Source organism: Ovis canadensis, chromosome 12, assembly GCF_042477335.2.
Source record: "Ovis canadensis isolate MfBH-ARS-UI-01 breed Bighorn chromosome 12, ARS-UI_OviCan_v2, whole genome shotgun sequence".
NCBI classification, from domain to species: domain Eukaryota; kingdom Metazoa; phylum Chordata; class Mammalia; order Artiodactyla; family Bovidae; genus Ovis; species Ovis canadensis.
Window position 1 is genome coordinate 77,999,936 of NC_091256.1, and position 20,075 is coordinate 78,020,010.

The following is a 20,075-nucleotide window of genomic DNA, read 5'->3' on the forward strand; positions in this document are numbered from 1 at the left end:
CTATTATAAGAATGATCTGTCTCTTTTAAAATAGTGCCAGTGAAAAGATAACGCACAAAGACTTTACATAGTGCTGACACTTAATAAATTGTTCCTCAATAAACTACAATAATGGAGAAGGAAATGGCATCCCACTCTAATATTCTTGCCTGGAAAATCCCATGGACAGAGGAGCCTGGTGGGTTCCAGTCCATGGGGTCACGAAGAGTCAGACCCGACTGAGCAACTAATACTAAACTACAATAAAATAAAATAGTGCCAATGACTAATAACATCTCATTAATAATACAGAAATGATAATAAGGAATTGTCATTTTGGTATTCTTGTCCAAATCAATGTGTATTGTACAAAGATAAATTTGAGCTGAATTTTTAAAGTTTTTCTAAATTGCAGTATCTTTTCAAACAGCAAGTTTATTTTGTTGTTGTCTTTAATTTCTTTTAAATAGAACCACCTCATATCAATGGATCTGAAGAACCCATAGAGATGTCAGTAATTGTTAATAATCCTCTTGAACTTACCTGCATGGCTTCTGGAATCCCAGCTCCTAAGATTACCTGGATGAAAGATGGTCGACCCCTTCCACAGATGGATCAGATGCAGACTCTTGGAGGAGGAGAGGTTCTTCGAATATCTAGTACTCAGGTTAGTGCAGGATTCACATGATTATTTTGTCCTAGGTTAAACTTCTTACTTGCTGATCTCTGGGGAGTGTTGGAGAAATTGTCTTAGAGTCTGAATATATCTCAGATCTCTGTGACTTTAGCAAGGGTAGATTTGTTTTATGACATGCATGATTGAATAGACACTTACAAGGTAACATGACTAAAACGAAGAAGTGAAATTATCAGATTAAGTATAGAAGAAAGCAAGATACCTTCATATATATTTTTTTTCAAGTTTTCACAATGCCATAAGTGATAGTGTATTTCCTAAAGCTCTTGGTTTGTGCCATATAGCCCTTTATAGCGGAGAAGGCAATGGCACCCCACTCCAGTACTCTTGCCTGAAAACTCCCATGGACAGAGGAGCCTGGTAGGCTGCAATCCATGAGGTCGCTAAGAGTCAGACACAACTGAGCGACTTCATTTTCACTTTTCACTTTCATGCATTGGAGAAGGAAATGGCAACCCACTCCAGTGTTCTTGCCTGGAGAATCCCAGGGACAGGGGAGCCTGGTGGGCTGCCATCTATGGGGTCGCACAGAGTCGGACATGACTGAAGCAGCTTAGCAGCAGCAGCCCTTTATAGAATAGCAAAAAGCAGGCAAACATATGTGTATAAGAGGCTTCAAAGGGCACTTTTGATCTTCAGAATGAACTCACAAACATGAAAATCTGAAGAGATGGAATTTTTCCAAAAATGGTCAATTCAATAAAATTGACTGTTCTTTTAGTTTATGTTTAAGGAAATTAATCTAAAATGTAAATATATTAAAGAGAAGTATGTCTTGGGTGTTTTGTAACAATATACTCTTTTGAAAACAGAGGCAAACCTTATGTTACAAATATTATCCGTATGTTCCCTAATGCCTTCCTCTGTTAACTGAGGATCAAAATAGGAACAATACTGAACTTATGTTCTTGGGGCCTTAGAGATAATGTAAAGTGATGTGCTTAGACTGATGCCACAGGTATGCAGAGATGCTAAAATTGAGTTTGAATGATTATTGTTACTGCTGCTTTTATTGTTATTATAATCATCATTCCTTTAAAGGTAGAATAACACATTACTTAATCATATTTCATGTACATTTTCACTGAGGAAATGGAAAAGAAAGGGAGCTAGAAAAGAGAGCTGAGGGTTATGAATTGTATCAGTCTTATGTTGGGCTATGAGCTCTATCACACCCATGACCACCGTGACAACTGGGTAAGGCAATGTCTTTATCCCCTTTCTACAAATCCAGAAAAAGACGAAGTATTCACTTGTCCAGTACTTATCACTGGCTCAGTGATGGAATTGGTCTCAATCTTGGGTCTGGTTCAACAGCGTAGCCAGTGGAAGTCGGCCCAGTTTCTTGTTTCTAACATTAAAGAGAATATACTTTGCATTTCCCTCTTCTCTCCATCAAGCATTTTAGTAACCCAGAAAAAACTCAGGTCACGCTATCAAACCACTTGCTGAATCAGAATACTTGAATGCTATAATTTCAGCTGACCAAAAGGGAAGCCAAAGAATTTTGTAACTTAAGGAATAGCATGGAGACAGTGAAGTGTACACTAAAACCGTAACTATAAAGGAATCATGGTAACTAAAGCTCTAAAAGGAAATAAGGCCACATTACATTAGGTCTTAAATGTGAAAATGAAGAGTTATGTTAAGACAGAGTTTCCATCAAGAGTTAAATGGTGACCCACATAGTCTAGCTATTGTGAAGAACACAAATATAATACATAAGACATTTCTCAGCCTTCAAAAAGTTTTCAGTTGTCTAAGAAAAATAAAACTGCATGCATGATAAAATTAGGAAAAGAAACAATAGCAAACCATTAAAACATTATAGAATTAAAACATTAAATATTATCAAGTCCCAAGACTGCTCGTGGTTCTTCTTCTCCTCTGTGTTTTCTTTTATCTCTGTCAGAGCCCTTATTACTAAATTAGATCTTAGGTACCTGAACTTTGTCTTTTTGTGTATGTATCTATTGCACATAATTATGCCTGGTACATAATGGATATTTTGCAAATTCCAAATTGTGTGGTGAAAGATGAGAGTTTGCTAAGACATTTTCCATCAAACTCTCCTTCTGTGACAAAATAGGTTGGAAAAACTGTACCTTTCTCTCCTTTGTGAGCCATAATGCATGTCTCCAAATCTTTCTCTAAAAAACCTGATTAATTATAATTTTTCAAACACCCTATTAAGAGAACACACATTAGGAAATATAGCTACTGATAGTAATTATCAATATTCAGAAGGGTGTAAGTTGTCAGGAAATGGTTCTTGGAGGAGGTAAGATCTAAGAACAGTCATGAGTGATGGTGCAGGTTTGGCTGAGTCAGGACAAGTGGAGGGGACAATATAACTGGGGAATAGACTGTATTGGTGGAGGAGAGCTGACTTTTAGAGGTTTTCAAGATATGATGAGCAACTTTGAAATTATTCTCCAGGCAGTAGTACATCCCTTTCAATTCTTAACTGAAGGACGATGTGACTGTCACTCTTCTAAAGTTAGAGTTAGTAATTTTCCAGACATACTAGTCTTAACATCCTAATCTAAAATTTTTCAGTGGAGTCTATGCACCCCACTGGAAAAAAAAAAGTTTTTCAATAACCCATAAATCAGTTTTGAAGTAAGAATTTTAAAATTCTCAGTATTCTAGGAATATTCAAGTAATAAATGAAAACAGGATTTTCTACTTTTTCAAAATACATTTTTCACAGTAGTAAGATCATCTGTTTTTCAGTGTATACTTTTCACTTATTTAAGCATGGGCTGTGTTTACACAGTGTCAAATATGAATAAAGTCTAACACTTCAGTGGAAACTCTGCATGGGCATTTTTAAAGAAATGTTTCTGGTTTTAGTCAGAAAACAGATTTTTCTGTCAGCCTGACTTATTTACAGCCAAATTACATAACATACCTATATTGTTTCACTGTGTATATCAAGGAATATTAAAAATATGGTATTAATGTTCTTTATTAAAATAACCTGAACTTTATTTACTACTTTGGTTGGTTGGTTGGTTGACTAATGTGTTTTACTTGCTTCAGGAAGTCTCCAATAGAATTTTGCAATCTGCAATTTAAATTCGTAAATACTTCCTTCTTCAAAAAATACGGAGTAGTATTTGTGTCATATGTGGTGCTGTGTCCTGTATGTATCTGCCTTCTCTGACATCATTAACATACATAACGTGCAAACATTCTGAGATCAAACACTGAAACTCTCTTTTTGTTTCCTTTTTTTACCAAAAAAAAAGAGATTTTGTTGGGAACAGGTGCCCTGAAAACCCCTTAAATCTATGTCAAATACATAGATTTACATGTAGCAGAGATGCTGAGCCATGCTCAGTATCAGAGTGCTAAATACAAATGTTAAGACATTTATTAAATGTTAATTATTATGCTATATTAATGATATCTTGCTTTGTGTAAGTCTTTTACATTTGTTCTAATAGATATTTATTCTCATCATCAAAACCAGTATGTTAACCTTGTGCAATTCACTTATTTGAATTTTATAGGTGGAAGATACAGGAAGATACACATGTCTGGCATCCAGTCCTGCAGGAGATGATGATAAAGAGTATTTAGTGAGAGTGCATGGTAACGCTGGCAAAATGTCCTGCAGTCCATCATACACTTATACCTAATTAAAAGGCATAATTTATGGAACATAGGGCAGCTATCCAACACATCATAAAACTATGTTTATATATTAGGAAATATGTATTTTGAAATTTTGATTTTTATATTTGACTGATCATGTGCTCATGGGAGTAGTTTAGTAGATTTTTGAGTTATATGTTCTGTTCCTGCACAAATAATTCATATTCACTGCTTTTAAATCATAGAATATAAATTAGAGTAAAAATGAAAATAAAAAGTATTCATAATCTCATCACACAAGAATAAGACCTTTTTACATATAAATATTGTCACAGAAATGTGATCATGTGGCCTATAGTATTTAACTATTTCAGTGGCATGTTGAACATGTTTTCATGTCAAAAAATATATATTTTTATAACATTACTTTTTAGCGATTGCATGATTTCCAATTTTATGAACATGCTGTTACTTATTTAATACATTCCTTATTTTTGGCTGTTTCTGTATTTTCACCAACATAAGCAGCACTATTATAGACATTCTTGTATAAGTGTGTTGGCCTATTTTTAATTATTTTGTTTTAATAAATTTCTATAAGTCCACTTTCTTGATTATATGCAACTATACGCATATGCACGTACATACACACACACACACACACATTCAAGACCAAATTACCTTCTAGAAAGTAGGGCCAATTAGACTATGGCTGGTCCTACTTTGACACAGAGCTGGAAATTACTGTTCAAAGAGAGGAACATTTAAAGAACTTAACAGATCTTTATCTCCTCATAGCCTAAATCACTAAGCAATCCAAAATGTAGGCCTGGTGTAATGTAGGAGTGTTCTCCTGCCCCCACCAGCCCTATACACAAATTAGACCAACTGACATGTAAGTTGTGTATACAGCAGTCACATAAAAAATATGCACTTTTAAAATTGTGGTATAGCTAATTTACAATTTTATATTAGTTTCAGGTATATACCATAGTGATTGAAAATTTTTAGAAATTATACTCCACTTAAAGTTATTATGAAATATTGACTGTATTCCCTTTACTTTATATCCTTGTAGCTTATTTATTTTATATAGTAGTATATACCTCTTAATTCCTTACCCCTTTTTTGCCCCCCTTTCTGCATATTAAGAAAAATCTATATATTTCTGTTTGTTATGATGAACAGAACCTAATTTAAAAGTTTTAAAATATGTTCAGAGAAAATTATTACCAAGTGTAGACCTGGACAAAAAAAAAAAAAAGTCCCTTCTTTGGGCCTTAGTTTCTTTACCTATTAAATGGTGATAAAATGTGGTTATATTACTTATCCTGTCATTCATGGGGCTATCAGAAGAATTTCATTACTTAAAGGTACTTAAGTACTGAGTACGATTTAAAAAGTTCACTATTTGTTATCAGGGTACTATAAATTGAATGAGTAGCGTTTTAAATCTTTGCTGCTTCTTTCATACAGCAGAAACAACACTGTTGAACACCTAAGATAATCCAGAGCATTTTATATCTCATTTATTAAAAGCCTTTGATGTATTTGTTTTCCCATCCAGTACCCCCTAATATTGCTGGAACTGGTGAGCCCCAGGATTTCACTGTGTTACGGAACAGACAAGTGACATTGGAATGCAAATCAGATGCAGTGCCTCCACCTGTAATCACTTGGCTTAAAAATGGAGAACGGTTACAGGTAAGTTTTGCCAAGTTCTACAGATTCATTTTGAGAAAAAAAAAATCAGCTATAGAGTCCTTCAACATCAGGTTACTAGTTATTCAGCATTGCCGGGCTGGGCACAGAGTCCTTTTGTCAGCCTTCTTTTCTCAGTCTTTGCTGGTGTAGGTAGTAGCTAGTTATGAGTCAAAAGACAGGTATTTTGATTCACATACTCTGTAAATTGGCCTAAGTATGTATCCCCTGGAGCTGGTGAATTAAACTTGGATTGAAACACTCATGTCTTTTCTTGAAAGAAAAGAAACCATCAAAGTCTCAAAAGAACTGACTTTTCTTGCCAAGTCCCTGGGCAAACCTGTTACTGACTTTCCTTAATCTAAACTTGGACCTCAGGAGTGACCCCAAGGATCTGTGAATCAGTTCAGTTCAGTCACTCAGTCGTGTCCGACTCTTTGTGACCCATAGACTACAGGACGATAGGCCTCCCTGTCCATCACAAACTCCAGGAGCTTACTCAAACTCATGTCCATCGAGTCGGTGATGCCATCCAACCGTCTCATCCTTTGTCATCCCCTTCTCCTCCCACCTTCAATCTTTCCCATACCAGGAGTCTAGACTGAAATCTTTGGAAATACAGTTATTGGCTCTGTGAGGCGCCCATGCTCTGGTGATACCTGTCTGCTCTCAGAGTATCAGAGCCTAGAATCCTAAGTAGCCTTTTAGGATTGGCTCTAAGCCTTGACTTTGAATGTCAGATTGTCTTTATCCTAGTAGTTACTTATTCTTCTTTTTCCTCATCCTCTTAGTATAACCAATTGTGATACACTGAGTCTAAATAAAAGGAAATTATGTCCCTAATACCTGAGACAGAGAGACTTTAGCCATCATCAAATCACACAAACACTAACCACAGAGAGACTGGATTCTGAGAGTTACTAACGTGTTTAATTATCATGCGTATCACTTAACAGCCCCATGCCTCAGTTTCTCTGTTTATTGTGTGCCTGCTATAATGCTATGCATTGTGATCACTCCTGACAATAATCCTGATCCATAAGGAGCTCGTAGACTATCTGAAAATATACAGAAGTACATCACAGATATAGAAAATTGATACTGCTGATAAATTTTATCTTAGAGGGATATACAGAGGAGAAACAGTGAAAAGAAGCAAGTAACCCAGACTTAAGGATAAAGAATAGCCCAGGGGAGCCTCTTGGAAAGGGTGAGTTCAGTTTAAATGTTGGGTGAGAAAGAAGGGGACTCCAAACATAGGTGACAGTATGCACAAAGGCATTACGGGAAAAGGAATGCTGTTGTCTCAGGAATTGCAGGTAGCTTGGTATGGTTGAAGTAGACCTGATTAAAATCCTTTGATGATTCTCCATAGATTTCAGGATTCAGGTTCAGTTGCCCAGCTTTGTTCACAAAGCCCTTCATGCTCTGACTTCTCCTCCATAGTCTTATCTCCCATGTGTGCATTTCACTCTAGACCACTAGATGTTCAGACAGAGACTGAGTAAATGTTAATGATGGAGAAATGAGGCTAATTTCAGATATGACCAAGTGACGTCAGTACTGGGACAGACTAAATTCAACAGTAAATGGTTAAAAAAAAAAGAGAGAGAGAGAGATGAGTTCAGTTTTAGATATTTTGAATTTGAATTACCTATATATTATCCAACTGGAAATTCCACAAAGTTCTAAGAAATATGGGTCCATATTTACTCAAAAATATCTTTGATTTGGTGGTCCTCAATAGTATAGCCTGTTGTTGAAGCCATAGGTTTGTGTGAGGTCAACCAGAAAGCACGTGGTGTGAGAAGCCCTGTAAATGAGAATAACGCCTAAGACAACATTGACAATTAAAAGGTGAGCCAAGGAAGAAGAGGGGAAAAGTGGGACTGAGAAGGAACACTTGGAGAAGTTGCTGTACTGAAAGCCAAGAAATAGAGAGGGAGCAGTTAACAGAGTTCGCGTCAAGATACAAAGTAAAGTGTATTTATTGGCTTTGGTAATACACAGATGTGCTTCAAGATGTAAGCAGTCTTCAGTAGATTGATCAAAGGAGAAGACACGTTACAGTTGTTGGAGGAGTGAAAGAGGAGGAAGTGGGAATGACTGTGGACTATTATTTAAATGCAAAAGAGATTTGTATGTTCTTATCTACTAGAAGAGTTTGAAGATAGAGAACTAAGTGTGTTGAGTAGGGAAAGGATGGGACCCTGGTGACAGATGAAGAGATTAGCCTTGGACTGAAGGGACGACCTTTTCCACAGAGATGGAAATGTAGGAAGGAAGGTTGCATTCATATGCAAGAGGGAGAAATTGCAGGCACTTGGCTTTGATTTTCTCAGTGGAGTAGGAAACAGGGTCATCTGCTCAGAATAAGGTTCTAAGGAAAGAAATGAAATTTGGAAGAATCACTGGCAGTAAATGGGAAGAGATCCAGAGAAAGTTGAAGTGAGACTGAGTAAATAAGCAGAACTTACTGATATTCATGGAAGAAAGACACAAAAATCAACTCGGAACTTTTTATTAGCATAAAGTCCTGCTATACCCATATTGAACTTAAAAATTAACATATGTTTTGTGGAACTTCCATGTATATTGAAAAAAATCACCTGTTCTCATTAGAAATAATAAAAATTTACCACTAATGGCCCCTGTAGCAATTAAAGGCCTACAGAAAATATGTGGACTTTAAAGATAAATTGGCCTGAACTGTACATCTTAGTGTGAACACCTTTTTTCACTAGGAATATATGTTTATCTGGGACAGACCCATATGGTAGAAAAATTTCATTTGGACTCTTCCTGAAGCAGATCCACTTTGGCACAACCAGAAAATATCAGCCTTTGTTGCTACCTGGCATATTTTTTAAAAGTTTATGAACAGTCCTCAGTTCAGTTCAGTTCAGTTCAGTCGCTCAGTCGTGTCCGACTCTTTGCAACCCCATGAATCGCAGCACGCCAGGCCTCCCTGTTCATCACCATCTCCCGGAGTTCACTCAGACTCATGTCCATCAAGTCTGTGATGCCATCCAGCCATCTCATCCTTGGTCGTCCCTTTCTCCTCCTGCCCCCAATCCCTCCCAGCATCAGAGTCTTTTCCAATGAGTCAGCTCTTCGCATGAGGTGGCCAAAGTACTGGAGTTTCAGCTTCAGCATCATTCCCTCCAAAGAAATCCCAGGGCTGATCTCCTTTAGAATGGACTGGTTGGATCTTCTTACAGTCCAAGGGACTCTCAAGAGTCTTCTCCAACACCACAGTTCAAAAGCATCAGTTCTTCGGCACTCAGCCTTCTTCACAGTCCAACTCTCACATCCATACATGAGCACAGGAAAAACCATAGCCTTGACTAGACGGACCTTAGTCGGCAAAGTAATGTCCCTGCTTTTGCATATGCTATCTAGGTTGGTCATAACTTTTCTTCCAAGGAGTAAGCGTTTTTTAATTTCATGGCTGTAGTCACCATCTGCGGTGATTTTGGAGCCCAAAAAAATAAAGTCTGACACTGTTTCCACTGTTTCCCCGTCTATTTCCCATGAAGTGATGGGACCAGATGCCATGATCTTCGTTTTCTGAATGTTGAGCTTTAAGCCAACTTTTTCACTCTCCTCTTTCACTTTCATCAAGAGGCTTTTTAGCTCCTCTTCACTTTCTGCCATAAGGGTGGTGTCATCTGCATATCTGAGGTTATTGATATTTCTCCCGGCAATCTTGATTCCAGCTTGTGTTTCTTCCAGTCCAGCGTTTCTCATGATGTACTCTGCATATAAGTTAAATAAACAGGGTGACGATATACAGCCTTGACGTACTCCTTTTCCTATTTGGAACCAGTCTGTTGTTCCATGTCCAGTTCTAACTGTTGCTTCCTGACCTGCATACAGATTTCTCAAGATGCAGGTTAGGTGGTCTGGTATTCCCATCTCTTTCAGAATTTTCCACAGTGTATTGTGATCCACACAGTCAAAGGCTTTGGCATAGTCGATAAAGCAGAAATAGATGTCTTTCTGGAACTCTCTTGCTTTTTCCATGATCCAGCGGATGTTGGCAATTTGATCTCTGGTTCCTCTGCCTTTTCTAAAACCAGCTTGAACATCAGGAAGTTCACGGTTCATGTATTGAACAGTCCTCAATTGGACATAATAGAGTAGATATCATTATATTTCAGTATTTCATCTCAATATAGATCTCTGTAGTTTCATAATTTTTGGTCCCATGCCTGGATACAAAATAAATGCTTGACAAATATTTGTAAACCTAAATCATTTATTTACTTATTTTAAAAATGTTGAAGGATAATTGTTTCCTTTAAGTTAACCAAAGGTAATTTATTATCAGGAAACTTTCAGCTTTAAGTAACAGGCTTCAGGCTGTTAACAACTTAATTGGGATCAGGAGGAACATATTTATTAGCGATAATAATTGGTGAACTTAAGCTTTAGGTATTATCCAGAGGCTCTAATTATGTAGTCAAACATCTCTGTTTTCCTTCTTTATCTCAGTGCTGCTTATGTCTTAGATTCACAGCAAGTTGTCCCCACATGGTGGTACAACTGCCACCAGCCTATGTCACCCTCACTATCAGATTCCAGTAAAAATATACCTTATACCAACACTTCCAGAAATGTCCTGCAGGGAGTGCTCGTGAGCCCAACTTGAAACCCTTTTCCATCCTTGAGTGGATCACTGTAGCCGTCACTGTGAAGAACAAGACACTGATTGTGCTCTTGCCTTAACTACACTCATAGAGATAGCTCCCAAGAGTTTTTAATCCAGGGTAGTGGTAGGGGGAGCAGACGAAGATAGTGGGAGACAGGTATGCTACAGTTCACTATTTGGTTACTTTTGATGATTCTTATTTCATTTTCCTGACATTTTAATGCTAAATTTTCCTTGTTGAATCCAGGCAACACCTCGAATAAGAATCCTATCTGGAGGGAGATACTTGCAAATTAATAATGCAGATCTAGGTGATACCGCCAATTATACCTGTGTTGCCAGCAACATTGTGGGAAAGACTACAAGAGAGTTTATTCTCACTGTCAATGGTAAGAAAGCTTAACCGCTGTTTTACAATTTAAAAATTTAGACAGGACATTCAGAGAGATAACATTTTTGTTTTTTATGAGCATACTAAACAAATTCTTGTGCTTACCTTATTTCTTTTGACATAGACAACATGTGACATTTGTGCTATAGCTATATTCAAACTAACTCAGCTTCAAAAATATACTTAAAGATACATTTCTCTTAGAGGACAATACGTGTCCAGTTGTTATCAGAATATTCTGATGTTTTATATCATTCAGATCAGAGCCACTGGAGAAGTTAATACACTAAATCTCTGGGTGACAAGTAGCCAATTATTTAGTCACTTTTATTGATGTTGGGGTTTGATTATATATGTGCTAGACAGAAACTGCCATGGGATTGTAATTTTCTCAAATAGAAAATCTAAACACTAAAATTTGCCAAATTTCAGGAATATGACACTGACTTGTAAAAACCACTCCTCTGATGTTTTAATAGATGAAATTTTACAAGTTGGATGACCCAGGCAGTTAATATCCCTAACACTAAAATTAAAATTCAAGTTTTGTATTCCCATGTGAACTCAGTGATTAGTAAAATACATGCTCTGAGACTTGCATGATTAATCACAGATGTGTTTTTTTTAAACAGCCCACTTTCTAAGCTTTATTTAAAGTGAAGTTGTTCCAGTGTTAACATTCTCTGACCATTTTTTGGCCAAAGAGAAATAAGAAATATCATCTTTAATTTGTATCATACCAGAGCTGGGTTTGTTGTTTTTTTTTTTTTTTTTTTTTTACTCTTTTCAAGCCTCTTCCATAGAAAGATTTCACATACCATGAATGAGTGAGTGAGTGAAAGTCACTCAGTCACGTCCACCTCTTTGCAACCCCATGGATTATACAGCCTGTGGAATTTTTCAGGCCAGAATATTGGAGTGGGTAGCCTTTCCCTTCTCCAGGGGATCTTCCCAATCCAGAGCTCGAACCCAGGTCTACCACATTGCAGGCAGATTCTTTACCACCTGAGCCTCAAGGGAAGCCCTTCACACACCATATCAGGGATTTAAAGCCTCTTCCCCACTTCATTTTTGAGTAGATTTTTAAATAAAATCTTATCTTGAATAAGGTTTTAGGAATTCAACCCCAATTCTATTTATACTAACCTGAATTAGCCATAGGCAAAGCCATATATTAGACTCAAATCTCAGCTTGTATTATTACCTAGTCAGAGTCTTAGTTCAGGCTGTGTTACTGATATAAATGAAAATTTCCACATGCATCTCTTTTATAGTTCCTCCAAGCATAAAGAGTGGCCCCCAGAGTCTTGTCATTCACTTAAATAAGTCAACTCTATTGGAATGCTTTGCAGAAGGTGTGCCAGCCCCAAAGATAACATGGAGAAAGGATGGAGCTGTTCTATCTGGGAGTCATGCAAGGTAACAGTTCTAGAAAAGGATGAAAATACTGTAGGGACTGAAATGTAAGTTTTTAAATATTTGATCCAATGCATTATTTGAGTCTTTTCATCTTAATATGAGAATGAAACTGCAGTATTTTAAAACCCTAACTCTAATTCCTAAAAGCTTGCATCCAAAATATAACGATTATAATGTATCCAAGATCATAAGTCCGTCTGCTATACCCCTTTTCAGAATATCCCTTTTTTCTACCAAGGGTATTACAAATTTCTGAAGCAGGAAAAGGACTAACAATGGATAACTGAGTCTTTTAAAATGCTCTCAGTTAAAATGTGCATGATCAGAAAGGCTCATATTCAGAGACCTTCACGTGTGATCTTTCTTCTAGATACTCCATCTTGGAAAATGGATTCCTTCATATCCAGTCGGCACAAGTGACTGATAGTGGGCGATATTTGTGTATGGCTACCAATGCTGCTGGGACAGATCGCAGGCGAATAGATTTACAGGTCCATGGTAAATATACGTTTAGGAACAACATCCAGTCTTAGAGTCAGATGTTCTTTAGTTGCCTAAACCAGTGAGGTCATAGCACAGAGACCTTCAGGTCCAGCGCTCTATTATGAACAATCAGGACTCATGGTGAATGGCATTATCACAGCACTATGTAAGTGCAGAGAACCTTACTGTGTTCATAAATGTAAATAAGTTATCAGTGATTAATTTCAGTTTGGCAGAGATCCTTCAGACGGCATCCTGTTTGCTGAATGTGTTTTCTCTTACTTGGTAACTGTTTTAGTTCCTCCATCCATTGCTCCGGGTCCTACCAACATAACTGCAACAGTAAATGTTCAAACCACTCTGGCTTGTGAGGCTACTGGTATACCAAAACCGTCAATCAACTGGAGAAAAAACGGGCATCTTCTGAATGTGGACCAAAATCAGAATTCATACAGGTAAGGAGCAATTTACCTGCAAAATTCCACCAGCTATTTAGAAACATATTTTCCAAAGATTTAACATTTTCACTTTATCAGTGGGGACAGAAAATGTGTAAAGTATGAAGAACTAGCTAGTATGTAGAGAGCATATTATATTTTTTTTAGTATTGAATTAGTTTTTCAGTCTAAAGTATTTTTTTCTGAATTATAGGTATAACTTCTCTTTCCATAAGCCCTGTGGATACCTGTCAGTGAGCTCTATAGCATTAAATTTCCATTCTGCTGCTGTTTGTAGCACCTTTTGTAATTTTATAATGACAAAGGATAAAAACATCATTTGGTATAAAAGAAAAAGTACTCTTTAAAAATAATATGAGTTTTAGTTGCAGAAGAAAAATCAAATTTTATACCTTCAAATACAGTGTAGGTATTTGGCAGCATGTGTAAGGTGGAAGAATAGCAGTTTCACCAATTTTCTGTACTCTTCCAGCTTTACTACCATTCTTCTTACTATGAGATCATACTTTTAAAGACTAACCTTAAAAATACTACAGATATCTGATTCCTTAGATGAGCATTTCTTGTGTTAATAGATATCTTGTCAAAAGATTTGCTATATCACTAAAAACAAGGTTTCATAGACCTACCCTGATAAAAATCAATTCTGTTACATCTGGAAACATAAATCAGGAGGGTTTCACTTGAAAATCTGTTGCGTCTCTCTCTTTCTCATCCTTTTAATCCTTTGGCATTGGGGGTTTAATGACTTGAAAGCATACTCTGTGGAAAATGCCAATGCCCTTGAATTAAGAAGCAGGTCAAATATGTTCCCATTGAATCAAATTATTCCCATTTATTGGTGCACAGTTTGAGGTAAGAAAACAGATATTCTTATTTAGATTACTTTAAATAATGTATGTGTATTTACTCAGCCTTTTGTATATTTTAAGTGATTCAGATAACTTTGGTTTTGAGTTTATTTCAAGTTAGACTCTGATTTATGTACTGTGCATCTCCAAGGTATCCACCACATGTAAGGAGATACGTGAAGTAGGGAAAGCTGCAAGACAGACTTGTAGTTACCTATCGGTCAGTGGAAATAACCAAATTCCAAGCTGCAAAATTACTGTGAAATTTAGAGATCATCTATGTGAAGCATCTGAGATGGTACCAGGAATGTATTTGGTGGTCAGTAAAGAGCGGCTATCCTCAGTGTTCCCATTTCACTGTATTTCACCTAGGAGAGCATGGTTGGTCACGCTATCAGCATTCAGAAACTGCAGGGTTCCCTCTTAAGGCAATCATTCTATACCACTGCTTCCTGAAAATGTTGAGGTTGAGGCCCTGTTAACCCACTGCCATATAAACTTAAAGTTTGATACATAAAATAATGCTCACTTTAACATTTGAAGAAAGAGTTCCATTTCCCTCAGCTCCCAACATGGTACCATGTTGAACCAACTAGAAACATTTATGAAAACTGATATATAGCACCTCATTGCTTTGAAATCTCTTCTAGGCTCCTTTCTTCAGGTTCGCTGGTAATTATTTCCCCTTCTGTGGATGACACTGCGACCTATGAGTGCACGGTGACCAGTGATGCCGGAGAGGACGAGAGAACTGTGGATCTCACTGTCCAAGGTAGAGCTGGCTTAGTATGTGGACTGAAAGTTATTATAATGACATCATTTGTTCTTTTCACCACTTCACAAAGGGGCTTCCTTTTCCACTTACCATTCACTTTCAATGTAGAAAGAGAAGGATTTATGAGTAGGCTTTGGAAATCTGTCAGGGTTGGAAACATGTATTTTCCTTTCCTTTTGTTGTTGTTTTTCAGTTCCACCTTCCATTGCTGATGAGCCTACAGACTTCCTAGTAACCAAACACACACCCGCAGTGATCACCTGCACCGCTTCAGGAGTTCCGTTTCCCTCAATCCACTGGATGAAGAATGGCATAAGACTGCTTCCCAGAGGAGAGGGCTATAGAATTCTGTCCTCAGGTAAGACCCAGCTCAGTGATGACACAGATATTGATTGGGTTAGTTACTAATGGATGGCCTTACTTGAACTTTTGTTGCACCAAAATAAAAGAAAAAAATATATCGATATTCCTAGGCTTAGGCATTTGGGAAAAAATTCAGTTAGGGCTGAGAGGAGAATGAGGGAAAGGGATAGGAAAAAACCTGAAAACAAAATAATAAATAACAACTAAAACTGATCTGCATGTATTCAGCATGACCACTTGGATTTTATGTGCATATTTTCTAAACCTAAGGTTTGGAAAGGTTTCCCTGGTAGCTCAGTGGTAAAGAATCCACCTGTTAATGCAGGAGCTACAGGAGTCACATGTTCAGTCCTTGGGTCAGGAAGATCCCCTGGAGGAGGAAATGGCAGCCCACTCCAGTATTCTTGCCGGGGAAACCCCATGGACATAGGAGCCTAGCGGGCTGCAGTACATGTATGTGGTAGTCATGTCCAATTCTTTGCAGTCCATGGACTGCAGCCCACCAGGCTCCTCTATCCATGGAATTCTTCAGGCAAGAATACTGGAGTGGGTTATTTCCTTCTCCAGGGGAATCTTCCCAACTCAGGGATCAAACTCAGGTCTCCTGCACTGCAGACAGACACTTTACTGTCTAAGCCACCTGGGAAGCTCAGTCCATAGGGTCGCAAAAGAATTGGACACAACTTTGCGAATAAACAACAAGGTTTAAAAATTTTACTGGTTGCCTTTGAGTGAACCATACTTCTTTGGCCAAATAGAGTGTCCATTCATTTAATAAACATTTAGCACCTAAAATGGACTATGTACTCCACTAAATTTCTGAGGATCTAAAACTAAGACAGGGTTCTTGCTTTCAAGTTTTCTATAATTTAACAAGTACGATTGGGTGGTAAGTGTTATGATGTGGCTGTTTTTTGAGGGTGGTTGTAAACACCATTTATAAAATTTAAGCTCTGAAAATTTTCTGTATTAAAGAGAAAAAATAATTCACCTAAATGAAAGTACAGGTGATTCACATTCATGTTTCTGAAAATTCATCCTGCATTGAGGAGGATGATAAAAAGTAGCAACTAACATCCTGAACATCCTGGGGCTTTATGAGTGTGTGCATCTTACGCTAAGAGAATTCATTTCTTCAAAAGAAGGAAAATAGTGAAAGATGAACTTGGCTTTCATAGCAAAGTATGTTGGCTATCTCAGAAATCTGCATAGATGGGTAGCAAGTAAAATCATAAAATATAAATTAACTATTCTTCACCACAAAGTACTGTGCTAAGAGAACAGTTTAGAACTTTCTCAGAAAGAAAGAGTTACCCTATGACCCAGCAACTCCACTCCTAGGTATCTACCCAGAGAAATAAAACATGTCCATGCAAAGATTTGTATGCAAATATTCATGTAGCAATCTTCTGAATAGCCAAAAATTGGAAGCAGTGTAAATTTCCATTAACTGGTTAATGGATAAACAATGGGGCTCACTTTACACAATGGAATTCTATTTAACAATAAAATGGAACAAAAATATTGATACATACTACAACAGATGCAACTCAAAAACTATGCTCACAGTAGAAGTCAGACACAAAAGATTTTGGTATGATCCCATCTAGGTAAAATGTCCAGAAGAGATCAATATTTAGAGACAGAAAGTAAACTAGTGATCAGTGGGGTTGAGAGTGAGGCAGGACTATAAACGGGGGTAAGATTTCTTTTTGGTGTAATGAAAATGTTCTAAAATTAAACTGTGATAATTGCATGAGTCTGTAATATGCCAGGAGTTACTGAATTGTACATTTAAGATGGCTGAATTTTATAGTCTGAAAATTCACCTAAATAAAGTTGTTAATGGTGTTTTTTTTTTTTTTTTTGTAAGTTCTGTGCTAGGTAGGCACAGGGAATACAAGTAGGACTACAAGCCAAGGACCCCCATGCCAGGGGGACAGAAACACAAAAATCGGAGAGACACGGTTTATCAAACCAGAAAACGAGGGATGCCCTATGCATGAAATTCTTCTTTCCTTTTTAGGAGCAATTGAAATACTTGCCACTCAACTAAGCCATGCTGGAAGATATACTTGTGTTGCCAGGAATTCAGCTGGTTCTGCACATCGACACGTGAGCCTTCACGTTCAAGGTATGAAAGGGTACTTATTCATTAAAATCTTGTTGTTATCTCTTTAAGTCATGTTTTTTCTTCAAAGATGGTCCTGTCTAGGGTCATAAACCACAGTAATATTTTGGGGCTATGAAAGCTGATAGATATTCTTCAGCAGACTAAAGAAAGCATACAGATGACAAACCACAATGAACAACCTCTAAATTATTTTCGTTGAATTTTTACGATCTGTTTCTGATTTTAGTCTTTTCTCTGGAGTTCTTCTAATGGAAACTGGCTATAGTAACAAGACTCAAAAAGCAACGTGATATGACTGATATGTACTTTTCCCTGGGGCAATGAAATCACTAATATTTTGGAAGTATGAATTCAGACAGGTTTAACCTCACGGCTACTGTAGACATTTATGCCACTAACTAGCATTCTTGCAATATTTCTGTTGATTGGTTCTTACAGAGGCTCCAGTCATTCAGCCTCAGCCAAGTGAGCTGGACGTCATTCTAAACAATCCCATTTTATTACCCTGTGAAGCAACAGGGACACCCAGTCCTTTCATCACTTGGCAAAAAGAAGGCATCAATGTCATCAGTTCAGGTACTGTTTCTCTCAAGACAGTCGTGGCAACTCAGTTTTATAATTCAGAAGTCAGTATAATCTTTTTAACAAAAGTAAAAATTCTTCTCACCCTGTTCTAACTGTGATGTAGGTAGAAGCCATGCAGTTCTTCCCCATGGAGGCTTGCAGATTTCCAGAGCTGTCAGAGAGGATGCTGGTACTTACATGTGTGTGGCTCAGAATCCAGCTGGTACAGCCTTGGGCAAAATCAAGTTGAATGTCCAAGGTAAGTAAATATGCTTATAGCAGTGCCTATCAAAATTCCTATTATGTCAAATAATGATGCTGCCATAGTCCTTCATATTCTTAGTTTACATTATCCTATTTGTTGTCTATTCTATTTCTATTCTGTTACTTTTTTGAAGAAAAAAAATTGAGTGCTCGGGTGGTTTGGGGGCATTATTTGTATAAGAAAACCAAGACATCTCATACTTTAAATTTCTGTGAACCTCCATTTGGTACTTCTATTGTAGCACATATTTAAAGTGATTTTTAAAACCATTTTCTCCATAATGCTACTCTGTATACATTACAAAACACTGGATTGTAATATCCACTTAAAAATCATAATTGTTTTTAATTTTACAAAATGACAGAAGTTCTGAAACCAAAAAGTAAGTCATATTGCAAGTAAACCAACTTGATGAGAAAAAATATATAAGAAGAGAGTGGGGTTTTTTTTTCATAGTTACCTTACATTTTCTTGATGTAATGTTCATATCTTGCATGCATTGCTTTTGTGGATAACAACCTGACCTAGAAATGGGTTCTAAACTACTCAGTTCACATTGGCTGGTTTGAATTTCCTTGTAGTCTGTTTTTCCTAGGGTGAATGAATAACTGTAGTTAAGCTCACTTACTTATCTGCAGGTTATAAATCTGATTTCCTTGTATTTTTCAACAATTTTAATAAACATTTATTATGTTAAGTAGAAATACATTGAACATTCAGTTCAGTTCAGTCGCTCAGTCGTGTCCGACTCTGTGACCCCGTGAATCGCAGCACACCACGCCTTCCGGTCTATCACCAACTCCCGGAGTTCACTCAAACTCATGTCCATCGAGTCATTGATGCCATCCAGCTATCTCATCCTCGGTCATCCCCTTCTCCTCCTGCCCCCAATCCCTCCGAGCATCAGTCTCCCAATGAGTCAACTCTTCGCATGAGGTGGCCAAAGTACTGGAGTTTCAGCTTTAGCATCAGTCCTTCCAAAGAACATCCAGGGCTGATCTCCTTTAGAATGGACTGGTTGGATCTCCTTGCAGTCCAAGGGACTCTCAAGAGAGTCTTCTCCAGCACCATATTGAACATTACAGATGTAATATTTTTATGGTATAAGGAAGGAAAAAACAAAACCAATCTTCTCTGGAGGCACCATTAGAGCTGAGATCTGAATGACGAGTGAGGATGAGCCATGTAAAGGTAGCAGAGTGCCCACGGAAGAGAAGGCAGTGTGTGTAATGGTCCCGAAGCAGGAAAGGGTAAGAAAAGAATCGTGGCAGATAAGGTGGGGCCAGTGCATGGAACACCTGAAAGACCACAGGAGGGGAAAGATTTTCTTTTCTGTGCAATATTGAAGGCTTTCCATGATTTAACACAGACTTTTGTTTGGTTTTAAGAAGCTCTCTTTTGCTGGTATGTAGGTAATGATTTAGAGAAAGCTCAAGACTAGATCTGGAAGAACTAGTAAAGTGCTTAGGCCAGGCGTCCCCAACCAACAGGATCTAAGACCTGATGTTTGGAGGTGAAACTGATGTAATAATAATAGAAATATAGTGCACAATAAATGTAATGTATTGAATCATCCCAAAACCAGTCCCCCTCCTCAGTCCATGGAAAAACTGTCTTCCATGAAACTAGTTCCTGGTGCCAAAAATGTTGAGGACCACAGCTCTAGGCATCATGCGATGTGGTCTGGCTAGGGGTGGCAGTATTTATGAGAGTCCCAGGGGTAAATGAAAAACAAAGT

At 37.5% G+C, this 20,075-nt stretch overlaps 1 protein-coding gene across 1 annotated transcript in view; it reads left to right on the top strand.

Annotated features, from left to right (window-relative positions):
• The window catches only part of HMCN1 (hemicentin 1), a 543,718-nt gene that overhangs the window by 432,025 nt on the left and 91,618 nt on the right, over positions 1–20,075 (top strand). The window contains exons 69-80 of the mRNA XM_069546297.1: positions 450–646; positions 4,195–4,276; positions 5,847–5,983; positions 10,882–11,023; positions 12,300–12,444; positions 12,815–12,942; positions 13,226–13,382; positions 14,887–15,008; positions 15,205–15,369; positions 17,401–17,508; positions 17,947–18,084; positions 18,197–18,331. Coding sequence (XP_069402398.1) covers positions 450–646; positions 4,195–4,276; positions 5,847–5,983; positions 10,882–11,023; positions 12,300–12,444; positions 12,815–12,942; positions 13,226–13,382; positions 14,887–15,008; positions 15,205–15,369; positions 17,401–17,508; positions 17,947–18,084; positions 18,197–18,331 — 1,656 coding nt within the window. The remainder of the gene's footprint in view (positions 1–449; positions 647–4,194; positions 4,277–5,846; positions 5,984–10,881; positions 11,024–12,299; positions 12,445–12,814; positions 12,943–13,225; positions 13,383–14,886; positions 15,009–15,204; positions 15,370–17,400; positions 17,509–17,946; positions 18,085–18,196; positions 18,332–20,075) is intronic.